The following is a 12,710-nucleotide window of genomic DNA, read 5'->3' on the forward strand; positions in this document are numbered from 1 at the left end:
TACCAAATTATTATTTTAATAGAAATACCATCTATAATATTTTCACTCTGCTACATTTGAAGTGAAAATAAAAGCATTTCAAATTTCATAGAATCACAGATTTGCAGAGTAATTTGCAGAGTAATTTAGGTAGGAAAGGACTTTTGGGGGCCATCCAATCCAGCCTCTCCAATTTGCTCCAAGCATAGCTCGCTTCAAAGTTAGATCATGTAAACATGAAGAGGTTCCAAACACCAACTGCTCATATAATTGCTTGTTTTATACTAACATTCTCTGAATAGATTTGTAACATTTTTACAATATGAGATCTCTTCTTGTAGTACAGCAATTACATTGTTTCCATAAAATGACACAATCACCCTACTCAGATGACAGGCACAGTTAACGATCAGTTATCCCATTTATGCACAGTTAACATGTGCATATGTGTTGTAATACACATGCACTGAGGAGACCCATGATAAAACATCCTGTCCCAAAGCTACAAGGTGGAGCTAGCACTGTTAGCTCCATTTGCTGTTCCTTCCAAGAAAGAGGAGTAGGTAGAAATAATAAAGGCAACTTGCTGCCATGCATTTCCCCTTGAAAAAGTGAGAGGCAGATGTGCTAAGCCTTCTCAGGTAACTGAGATTTAAGGAAGCTCAACTCTTTCTAAGGTGTTGCTCACAGCACCTATATTATTTTGGGCTTGCCAGAATGACAGCCGTCATGTCATGTGATAATATTTGCAACAAAGATGTGGAAGCCTTGCTGCTGCACCATTAGTTAGCAACAGAATACCATTGTACACCTCATTAATCATGGTGCATATTTTTCTCAAAGTTTAAAAAAATCATAGCTCTGGCCCACCAAATTAAACAGCAAAGATGCATTAATTTATTGCTGCAATAAAGAAGAAATACTTTCCTAGTGCAGGCAGCAAAAGAAAACTGAATACACTATTCTGGCCCCAAAACTCTTACTAGCTTCAAAGGATGAGCCCTAATTTTGTATTTGCTTCCTAGTACTGTAATTGTTAGAGACGTCACTCAAGATGAATTTTATGTAGGAGCAACAGCACATTTCTGCCTGGCAGAATTTGGATTATTCATGCCCATATTGTAGTCAATTTTGCAGGTTCTACAAAAACACATCTAGATTGGCAAGCTTTTGAAGGGTTGGTCTTGCATCTTATGCACTTTGCAAAAGAAGAGAAGGTGCCATCTATCAAGTACCCATATTGAGACTTACTGTGATGAGTGACTCCTATGAATAATTGATTTAAGAGTCCAGATGATTGACAACAAGATCTGATCTCTTCTTCCCCAATGTTATTGGAAGAAACTACACAACTCTTACTCTGGACAATTGATATAAAATGACTAAGTGTTCTCAACCTAAATTGAACTGCATCTACTTCTCAGATCCAGGTCACTACTGCAGGATGCAAATTTCCCTGCCATCAGATCTTAATACCAAAACCTACAAATGGCATCTTTAGGGAAATAGTGTCAGTAGAAAACATATCTACAGAAGGCCCTGGAAACTTAGCTACATTATTTCTCATTGGGGTCTTATTACTTCTGGTGATCTTATTCAGATGGTGCTAATAGATGTCAGTGCACAACTGCCCATGTGAAAACTTCCAAGATTTATTTTCACACTGCATCAGTTGCATCAGACAGAAGATATGAGACCTGCATGGCTGTCAAACCTAGCCTTTTCTATCACTTAGTGTACAAGCACTGAAAGAGCAGAGGAGGAATTACTCAGATTTCATAAAAAGCAGAATCTATGTTTGTGCCATTTTATATGGTTGAAAGATAAACACAGATGTTGCATTTGCAGATATGATATTTATAACACTATTTTATCAATTATGCTGTGCTTCAGACATGGAGAAAAAAATTCTATTTCTTTGTCCTAATAGTCTGCAGGTAAAAAAGAAAAATTGTATGGTTTTTAAAAGGTTTCTCCACAAAACGTAAATTTTTATACATTTAGTTAGTAAAGATTATGAGATTAGAGAAAAAAAAAACATAAAAAGTCAACTTTCAGATAACTAAATATAGTTTGGTTTTTTTTAAGCAAAATATTTTGAAGAATTTTCATGTACACAAAAATATTTTCTGGCTGTGATTTGCACACAGAAATCTTGTTTTCCAGTAGTTTTGTTCTTTAGAAGTGTGCTCCAAAGCAAACTGGAGCTAACAGATTGTATTGCAGAGGTAAGGCCCTCTGCTTTTTCAGCCACAGTCATCTTGTTTTCGGATTTCAGATAGAAGCAGGGGACCAATTCTTGGGCCACTTTGCTTCTGCTGGGGAAATTTAATTAAGAGAAAGTATGATTTCTCAGAGTTTATGTCTTCTTCTGATAATACATATGTATGCACACTTACTGAGCCATGAAAGGCCTCCAGCGGTCATCTATTCCATCCCTCTGGTAAGGCAGGAGAACCAGTATCTCTGCCAGGCAGCTGCTTGACTAGCCTTCCTAAAAGATTCCAGTGATTATAGATTCTACCACCTCCTCAGTCACTGTATCTTGAAGAATGGAAAAAAGCCTGAGACCATAGCAAGACAAGAGTCATGCACTGGAAATGCCTATAAAGGGAGATTTGTCTGATCAGCTGAGATACTGACATTTAGTGCTGATATCAGGTTTTTGGCCAGATAGAAGTCATTCCATCCTTCACACAAAACTGAAATAAATTCAAATCAAATGACATTGTGATGCCTGGCATGACTGGTATGCTGCTGATCAGCTTCCTTTCAGTTTCAAAATGAAGGTTGTCAGGCTTCTCTTATTCTTAATATGATAGCAAGCTTTGCTTCTTTCTTTATGGATCTCTCTATCTTACTTTTAGCTCATTCTTTTCCTTTATCTGCTAAAACACTTTTAAGCACTGAAGGAACAACTTTTCATATTGCTGTTTTGTCTTCTGGAACACATATAAACCCACATTTTCAAACAGCAATATTTTATTTGTCCTAGCTATGGCAGGAAACCATTACTATTCACAGTCTTTCATGCTTGTCCTTCTTGTGATCCATTTTAATTATTTTGTATTTAATTCAAGTCTACAATAACTATGGACAGATTTTCCTGTTGTTTTCCTGACCCCCCACTGTGGTCACTCCTTTGGGCATTACACGAATCATTTAGCAATGTGTCCTAGCAGAACAGCACAGTTAAACTGTGTAAATTAATTTTCATCTTTGGGAATAAGAAACAATGAAAGTGTTGATTCTCTTTCAACTTCAGCCTTAAAATCAGCTGGCTGAATACCCCACTGCTGTAGGATGGCATGATATTATGTCACAAATCACAGGGCTCTGTTCTGAACTTAGTAAATAACATATGCCATTACCATTCATCACACCTAAGGTAAATTCCAGTCAAACTCCCCACACACAGTCTTTTCAAACTTTGCTCACGCTATACCAGGAGATCAGATTCAGCACTGATAAAATCCACTAGTATTAAATTATTTTACTTTACAAATGGATTTGCTATGGTGTCTTGGAAGAAACAGAAGGAAATGCCTCTGCTTAAAATGTATCAGTAGTGAAGAAAAATGGAGTTTACTGGTTATAGTGGAAGAGATCTGAGGCTCTGGGAACTCTGCTTTCCCTACAGGATTCCCTGATGACTGCATTTTCCCCTCTCATTTTCCTTATGTCAAAATTTCATTTCTAAGATCAAGTTGAACTTTTTTTGCAAGAGGAAAGGGAACTTCCAGGGTAGATTCTCTCTGGTGCTGTATGACCTTTACCACACAAAGCTTACTCAGAGGTAAGATGAAAAGGCTAAATCACCTGATTGCTACTAGTACTGAACAAAAGACCTGCTCACTTTTTTTATTGTGTTCCACTAAGCAGCCTCTGGCAGAAATGTTCAAGAAATCTCCTGACAGATGGAGGCTACAGTTGTCTTCTTCAGCATGAATAAGTGTGTATGGCTTGCACCTTGGTAATCCTATGATTTACCCACATTTTACCCTTCTGTATTTTCTTATTTCCATTGACTGTTGCCTTGATAATCCCTCCTGTTTACAAGGTGATCAATGACTTAACCTTTCCATTGGTCAAGAATATCCTTCTCAACAAATCTAGACCTAATTAAACACATCTACATGCATTATGCCTACAATAAGCTTTATATGCAAAAGCTTTACCTTAAAACCTCCTGAAAAGTAGCTAACTGAAGAATAGACCTGGGTTTTCAACTTGTGCATCCTCCTCCTTCACCTGTGGGACAAGTCTGGTTCACCAGTTAGGAACCATTACTCAAGAGGTTTTTAGCTCCCTTAAATACCCACTGTCAGGCCAGTGCCCAGGACTGGCATTCCAACCAGCCAGTCTGTCTAATCCCCTTCAAAATCCATGCTGTTTTTGCCCTCAGCAACAGCAAATGCTAGAGACAGCAGTCTGAACAGAAGAAATGGAACATTCTTTCTCAACATTGCTGCTGCTTGCATTTTCAATCTCACAAAAATATGTATGAGAGAGTGCTGCCATTTCCCTCAACAATTTTACTATTTAGCATTTAAATTACAACAATGCTTTTGCTTTGGTCCAAACAAGGTCTCTGTACCAAAAGGAGTGTGTCGTTTAAAAGTCATTCTGTGTGTTTAGATTGCTAGATAGGCTAATGAGTGCATTGCTGCCATTTCCTTGGGACTGGATCCTGTGACTCCAAGGCTGCAGCTTCGCAGTGCTTCGTTATGCTCCTGCAGGGTTAGACCCATGCTGTCACCCCAGAGGCCTTATGAACTGTCATCTCTCATCTGTAGTCCTGAAGCGAACTGTCTCCTAATGAATCAATACAGAAATTATTAATGAGTGCCAGGAAACATCCTTCTAGTGTACCTTGGAAGCTTCCATAATTAGGAACTCAGTAGGTAAAAAAGTAAAATCCTCTCCAAAGCATAAGAGGTCATGGAAGTGCACATTTTAAAGAATTCACAGCTGGTAAGAGATTTCCACTTTTCCCCCACCAAACCTCTTGGTCTAGAACATTTTTCAGGAAAAATATCTACAATAGTGTAAGGATTCCAAACCCATGCTCACCGATCTATTGGCAACAACCAATTACACCTTGTCGTAGCAAAACTGTTCCACTTTTTCTCTCCATTGTCCTTGATCAGACCATAAGCTAAAGCACTGTTTCAGAATGCCCAACTGCCAAATGAAAGCAAGGTGGACTCTTACCTCTCCCCCAGCCACTACACACTCTTCTTTCGATCATAAGGCTTCAGACTGTATTACTTTACCAGTCTGACAGTGTCTCATGGTGTTTCAAGGCCTGAGCCTTGCACTCTGTCTGCAACAAATGCTTCTGATGTTCTATTTATCTCTCATTTGGTTGCATGTAATCAGGTCGGCTCCTGGCACTTGTATTCACAGCACGGATCTCAATGAACATTTAGCTTGCTTCTTGCACCGCTGCCCTTGCCTTCCTTCCCTGCAAGCCTGGATGTGGTTGATCTTTGCTCAAACCACTTTCTCCTCTTTCACAGCGACTTCTACGATGTCTGAGTCATATTAACATATGCATGCACGTTCAGTTTCTAAAGATAAACATAAATCTGTTCAAACACAGCACATTCCTCAGCAGCACGACTCTCTTGCTGCAACCTCGTGGTGTTGTCACACCCTCGTCTTGTCAGATCAACCGGGGACGGTGCACTCCTTGGGGCAGGGAACATGTCATTTTATTCTGTGCTGCACTGAGCCCAGCCACCTTGGGCACCCTGCGATGGTAATTAGCAGGATCAACCGGCGATCTCTGCTGCTACCGACAGCTACCACCTCCACTCCCCGACTGCGCCTGCTGCAGGGCATCCCTGCCGAGGCGGGGGCTCTGGAGCTTCGGGCGCGGGGAGGCGCGGGGCTGCGCAAGGGCCGCGGGGAGAGCCGTGGCCGGTGACCCCGGCAGCCTGCCCCAGGGGAGCCCAGCCCAGCCCAGCCCAGCCCAGCCGAGCCGAGCCGAGCCGAGCCGAGCCGAGCCGAGCCGGGGGGCTCAGGCAGCCCGGCGCGGGGCTCCAGGCTGCCACCGCCTTGCCGCAAGGGACCACCCTGCCCCGCGCCCCTGGCCCAGGCAGCGGGGAGCAGGGCCGGCAGCTTTGCTCTGGGCACACTCCGCCGACGTATCACGTTACCTCAGTCAGGGAGGGGGGCGGAGGGGAAAGAAAAGAAAGGAAAAAAAATCCCCAAAGAGGAACAAGCACATGTTCCTCTCCCTGCCGCTTCCCCGGCCTCGCACGAAGCACCCAGGCCTCGCCGCACCGCCGGGCGCCGCGCCCGGGGCCCGCAACCCCCCGCCCACTTCGCTGCGAGCGGCCGCTGCCCCCGACCCACCGCCCGGGCCGCCACGAGCCCCTCGGCCCGCAGCGAGCAGGGGCCGGGGCGGGGCCGCGGGCTCCGCCCCCCGGGCCGTCAGTCGGCGGGCGGGGCGGAGGCAGTGCCGGCGGCGGGCCGGGCGCCGCGGAGCCACTGGGGCGGTGAGCGGGGCCGGGGGACGCGGCGTCTAGGCGGGACGGGCGCACGGCGGAGGGCGGGAGACGTAGCGGCCGCTGCCCGGCGGCGGGAGGGAGACAGCGGTGTGGCCGCCGCTGCTGAGGTAAAGCGGGTGCCGCCGCGGCTGCTCCGCCGGGCGCTGCCCCGCGGGCAGCTGCCGGGGCAGGGGAACGCGGCAGCGCGGTGCGGGGCCGTGCAGCCAGCCGCCCGGGACCGGGGTGCCGGCCGCATCTGCGGGGTGACAGGCCGAGCGGCAGCGCCGCCACCGCTGGCCCCTGCAACTTTTTCCCCTGTCCGGGGCCGGCTGTGGCGCCGCCGAGCCCTCCGGCGCGGCAGGCCAGGGCGGGCCGCCCGCTGCGGCCGGCGCCGAGCCCCGCGGGCGGTGCAGCTTCTCGCCCCGCGGCCGGGGGCCGCCCGGCGCTTCCTGGTCGGGCCGGGCGAGCGGAGCGCCGTGCCGCGGGCAGAGCCCTGCGACCGCGGGGCTGCCCAGAGGTCCCGGCCCTGCCGTGCGGCGTGGGGAGCCGGGCTGGTGCCCCCGTCCGGCTGGCGTCCCCCGGGCTGTCGGCAGAAAGCGCAGAGGCGGCCGCGGCGAGCGGGCGGCGCGGCGTCGAGCCTGCCTGACCCGGGTCTCCGGCGGGGGCGGTCCCGGCGGCTCCGGCGTGGTCCGCGGGCCGGGTAGCGCCGTTTCCGCGCAGCTCTGCCCCGTCTGGAAGGGGCTGCGCTCCCTGAGCGGGGCAGGGGCGCGGGGACCCAGCCGCTCGGCGGGGGCCGCTGCCCGGGTGCGTGCCTGTGCGGGGCTGCCGGAGGAGTTAGCTTCCCAGCCTCCATACGGGGTAGAGGCTCGGCTTGTTCTGCCTTCCTGGGTTTTTTACTTACTATTTTGTGGTTTTTCTAAAGTGGTCTTGGTGTTCCCCTGCCTTCTTTCTTAGCTTTGCAGCCCGTTAAAGTCTGTGAGATGTTTCAGAATGGGACGTGCTTTACAGTGTCCACGGTCAGGCTAGCCTATTTCTTCCTTTTGTTCGCATTTAAACTTGTTTTGTAGTAGGATCTCCTCGGGCTCAAAATAACTCTTTAAAAGACTGCAAGTGGCATAAAGGTATTTCAAGTAGTCATTTCCTTCGTCACGATATATCGTGGACCTCGCTTGCAGACGGTAATGTTCTGATGTGGTACTTACCTTGGTCATCTCCGTTTGGAGAGCGGCAGCATTTTACTTCAGAGATAACTTCAGTTTGAGTTACAGGTGTGTGGACACCTAGTGGGGAGAAGAGTCAGTCTCCAGGCAGATTCCCTACTCAAACTTCAATTCTTGTTATTTCAGTGTCTCCCGAAGCATGTTTAGTCTGTTCAGTGTTGATGAAGCTCATAATCACAGCGGAAGGGAAGTTTGTGTTAGGCATTGTTTCCCTAGGGATTTTCAGAGTAAGTATGAGAGGGATGACAGCACACAGAGATGTGTTTATTAAATGTGCTATTATGAAAGCGAGAACATTTTTGCTGTCTTGCATAGGGGTGCCATATCAGTAACACAGGCTGTACAGCTTGGGTTAGGCTGGTAATTCTCAGAGCAAGAAGTTTTTATTATCAGTCAATAGAGGAATGCTAGCTAGTATGGGAGGAAGTGCTTGGGTACTAGTGGGGTGGGAGCCAGACATAATTTTAATTGGGGAGATTTCAGGGGAAGCTTTCATGTCCTCTTCCTTTTCGTTTTAAAATTTACAACAATCTCTTGCATCTTTCTGTTTAATTTTAAATTTTGTAACTGTTGAAAAGCCAAACATAAAACATTCTGATGAGAGAATAGAATGCTGCTTAAATTCCGGAGTCTTTTATTGGGATCAAGCTTTTAGGCAGTAAATAAAAAACAAATGAGGGTTTGATTCTCTGACAATACTTCTTCCTCCTTTTCCATTGCACCAGCCAAGTAGAAAGCCAGTAATACATCATCTCAAATATAACAATGTTTCTTGCCTAAAGTGTTTGGTTTGTTTTTTTTCCCCTCTACTGAAGATGGTCTCCAAGCTATTTAAGACCAATCAGCTTAAGTCAGATTGAGTCAAAATGTCTGAGTGTGGAGACCATGTAGCTTCTCTCAGAGTAAAGAGAATTAATTTGTACAGAGCAGTAAGTAAAGAACAGTCAAAGGGGGCTCCTTGGAGACGCTGCAGTTTTACCAGGCCAAGGTGGAGAACTGCTGTTTGTCCTTGCATTAGGGATGTCTGCAACGTTCTGAATCTGGATCTTCCTTCATCCCCAAACCTGACAGATAGTGAGAAAAGAAAAAGTCACAAATTGGAGAAATTCAGCATGACTCACCCATGGGTGTGTCTCCAGGTACCTGAACCATAGATCAGCCAGGAGAAAGGATTCTGGGGACCCTGTACCAGCTGCAGGGGTGAGGAGTAAGTATGAACTGGTACTGCACCTCTGAGCCTCAAGGAAGCTGGATCTAGGGAAACTTTGCTACCACAACTGCACTGAGTTGTTCTAATATGCAAGTGTATCAGACCTTTTGTCCTGTCTCATAAACATTTCAAGTTTTTAAAACTCCGCTTAAAAACTTCATGAGCAGTTTTTATGTTATTACAGCATTTCCAGTGTAAGAGACACAAGTACTAATTTTAAATATGTGGCCATAAAGTTGCTATGATATATTTGATAATAAAAGATCAGAGGAGTAGGTCAAGTCAGTTAAATTATGCAGTGTTTAAGAGGACTTACTTTGTGTACTGCCAAAATGCCTGTAGGCAGTAGGAGTGAAATGAGTAGTTGTAGCAGAGCCCTTGTTGAACCTTTCTTAAAAAGAAAATAAATATTTCAGAGTATTTAATGTAGTCAAAGTGGTAATTTTCTAGCAGGTTTTGCTGTGTGTAGTTGGTTTTGATTTGAAACATTTAGATTAGCTTCAATACTTAGACGTAAGGTGTGTAAGTGCATTTTGTTCCCTTCCTATATGAAAAGGGAGAAACCCATGCTTTTGAAAAGGCTTCTGTGCAATTTAATTGATACTTGTGCTTTAGATTTGTTTACTTTCTTTTCCCCCCTGTCTTTCCTCCAGTAGGAGAGTCAAAATGAAATATCAGTGAAACTCTCTTCACGGTAATTGCAAAGTCTGTGACATTTGCAAGTGTTAGCTAAGCACCACAGTTTAGTGCTTCAGAAGTGGCTGCAGAAATTTCTCACTAAATTTTGGTGGGAGTGGATGCCTAATCCACATGGATAGATTTGCAAGTTATTCAAATAAATACTTGTGTGTAGGCTTTTTGAAATGACAAGTCTAATTTTGGCTTAGATAATTCCTTCCTACAGTAAAAAAACTGACTGCAAGGGATGATAAGGAAGTTCTTAGAGAACTTACAAATTTTTTTTCTGTGTTCTGTTACAAGAGATGTTGTGCAATAAGCTGCAGGGAATTATATTTAGACCTAATGGACTGAAGAGGAGCTGCATACAAATTAGGGATCAGGGTCATTCGCTTGCAAAGGAAGCCCATATACATTCTTACAGTTTTTAGTTAGTCATGTTCCAGGGACTTGATGATGGAGACATTAGAGAAAATGGTGTGGAAAAGAGCTGTCAGAGGTTCCCTGTTTCAGCCCTGTCTGCTGGTGTCACTTTACAATGTTAAAGAAAGTGTTTCTCAAAAAACTTAGCTTTCTGTACACTAAGTGCATAATACACAATATTTTACCTACTAGTATTACATAGGCTCCTCGGATCTTTTTTTCAGCTGTGATGTAGGAGTTTCAATGCAACGTAGTTGGCACTTTCTGTTTCCTAGTGTAGCATTTCAAATTATGATTGTGCTTGTCTTTTTAAGTAGATGAAAATGAGTAGCAGTTGAGGTAATGTTTAGAAAACTTTCACTGTTCTGTATGTCTCTAAGCTACTGCTTTCTTAATGGATTCTTTTTTTTAGTCATATTTTTCCTTTTTGCTTTATGGTCAGGCAACATTGATTCAGGTGTTCAGGCCTGTATCCTTTTGCCTTTAGTGTACTTTAATCACGCATCCTGCTACTTTACTCCTGGTAATGCTGCTTAGGTGGTCTGGGTGTGCCTGTTTCAGTTGCTGATTGTTTTTCTAGTATTAAACCATAAACACATTAAAAAAAAAAAATGGAAGACGAGGGAGTGGGGAAGCCCCTCTTTAAGAAAACAGAAATGTGATACTCATCAAGTAAACGCGTTCTTGACTTTTTGCTTCTCCTGCAGATTATGAAAAGACCCCTTTCTCCGACAGGTTTTAGGAATATACGGTTTGAACTGGGTTTTGTTGCCCATGCTTACCCTCGGCATAAACGGCAGGAGATTGAATTACCCCAGTCGTGAGCTTCAGGGCTAATTACAGTGAGCTCCTCCTCTGTCCTGGTAGACCTCTTGTGGAGGAGGCTGAGTGTTGTCAGGCAGATAACATGTAAAATCTTGTTGCCAGGTTAGATACTGCACTACAGGGATAGCTCCAGGGCTTAGCCCTCTCACTCTGAGACTTCAGTAGCCATAAGCCACAGAGAAGGAAGCATGCCTCATACTGCAGGGGTGCAAATTTAGCTCAAGTAATTAGGCATGCATCCTAACAAGTGTTAGCTGGCAGATTTTAAATTTTTGTTGTGAGGTTGCTTTATTTTATTGTTATCTAGGGCTCTTTTGCACGACACAACCTCTGGCAGGCTTGCAGAAAGCTGAAGCCACAACTGGAATGCCAAGTTCACAATTCTAAAGACAATTTAAAACAATTTCACCAATTTTCTCTTCTCTTTCCAGAAAGAGCATGTGTGCAGAGTTTGGAGGCATAATATTTAAGGTACATGGGAAATCTGTGGCAAATACATCTGATGAAGGTGTGATCGGCTACAAGAATCAGCTGAACTTGAATATGGAGACCCTGAAGTGTCAGCAAGCACAGAAAAGGACCTGATTGGAAGAATATCGCTAGACAAAGAAGAAGTGGAACATATACTTCTGCTACCATCGTTGACTCAGAATAAATACATCAGTAAAAACAACAGCAGTGAAATGACAGATCCTGGTGCTTTTTGATTTTCTGGTGGATTTTGTTACTTAGACATTGCTATTGACATTTTTATTACCCCATTCAATACATCTTGAATCTCTCTGTACATAAAAATATAACTGGACAATTGCATTTTGATACTGTTCAATAACACTTCTGAATGTTAAATCGTTTGCCAAGATGAGTGCCGAAGGATACCAATACAGAGCTTTATATGACTACAAAAAAGAGCGAGAAGAAGACATTGACTTGCACTTAGGGGATATATTAACTGTGAATAAAGGTACCTTACTAGCACTTGGATTCAGTGAAGGGGAAGAAGCAAAACCTGAGGAAATTGGCTGGTTAAATGGCTTTAATGAAACCACAGGGGAGAGGGGGGATTTCCCAGGAACTTATGTAGAGTACATTGGGAGAAAAAAAATATCTCCCCCAACTCCGAAGCCTCGTCCTCCTCGACCCCTTCCAGTAGCACCCAGTCCTGCAAAAGTTGAAGCAGAGAGTGAGCAACAAGGTCAGTACTGTTCTCGGAAGGTGTGTGTCCCCCATGTTTTTCAAATATTTTTGTTTCATAAACTTACCTGACTGTACGTTTACGTGTATAACACCTGGTGGTCACCTCTTTTAGCACACGGCTCATTTCAGTCAATTAAGAATTGTTTCTTAACTTATTACTTCATAATACTTAGCTCACATACTTTGTAGTTTAATGTGCTTTGTCTCAGGCACCACAGAGACCAATAACTTACTGTGAAGTACATCTCAAAGGTTGGAAAGTATGCATATAATTCACGGCTGTAAAGACCTAAATGGAGAATGAGCAGAGTAGCATTTATGTTAGGTTTATAAGAAGCTGGTGGAAGTGTTTCTCACTGTGGTTTATCATCACAGTATGTGATGCTGATTCTCACAGTGACACCATAGGCCTGAATAGTATCACTCTGTCTCGATAGAAATGTTTGCAGCATCACTAGCAGAGTTGTGACACCAGCTTATCAGCTTCCATCTCACTGTTCCTGTTAAGAGTTTATATTCAGCTGTGCTAACAGTCAATGAAGATAACAGAAATACAGAAAATTGTGGCAACCAAGTGGAAACCTGGCAGAAGCATTTCATGGTGGGGGCATAAGAAAGAGCAAATCTGAGCTGGTTTGTATAGCAATGTTCTTAAGCACTCAAGAATTGCTTTCAAGTGTG

The 12,710-nt window shown here is 44.4% G+C and overlaps 1 protein-coding gene across 1 annotated transcript in view; it reads left to right on the forward strand.

Moving 5' to 3' along the window:
- Window positions 1-6,500: 6,500 nt before the first annotated feature.
- Window positions 6,501-12,710, forward strand: part of PIK3R1 (phosphoinositide-3-kinase regulatory subunit 1) — a 58,002-nt gene continuing 51,792 nt past the window's right edge. Inside the window, exons 1-2 of the mRNA XM_051642220.1 lie at window positions 6,501-6,604; window positions 11,264-12,027. Of these exons, the coding sequence (XP_051498180.1) occupies window positions 11,694-12,027 (334 nt within the window). The 5' untranslated portion in view covers window positions 6,501-6,604; window positions 11,264-11,693. The remainder of the gene's footprint in view (window positions 6,605-11,263; window positions 12,028-12,710) is intronic.

This window comes from Apus apus, chromosome Z (assembly GCF_020740795.1).
Source record: "Apus apus isolate bApuApu2 chromosome Z, bApuApu2.pri.cur, whole genome shotgun sequence".
Taxonomy (NCBI): domain Eukaryota; kingdom Metazoa; phylum Chordata; class Aves; order Apodiformes; family Apodidae; genus Apus; species Apus apus.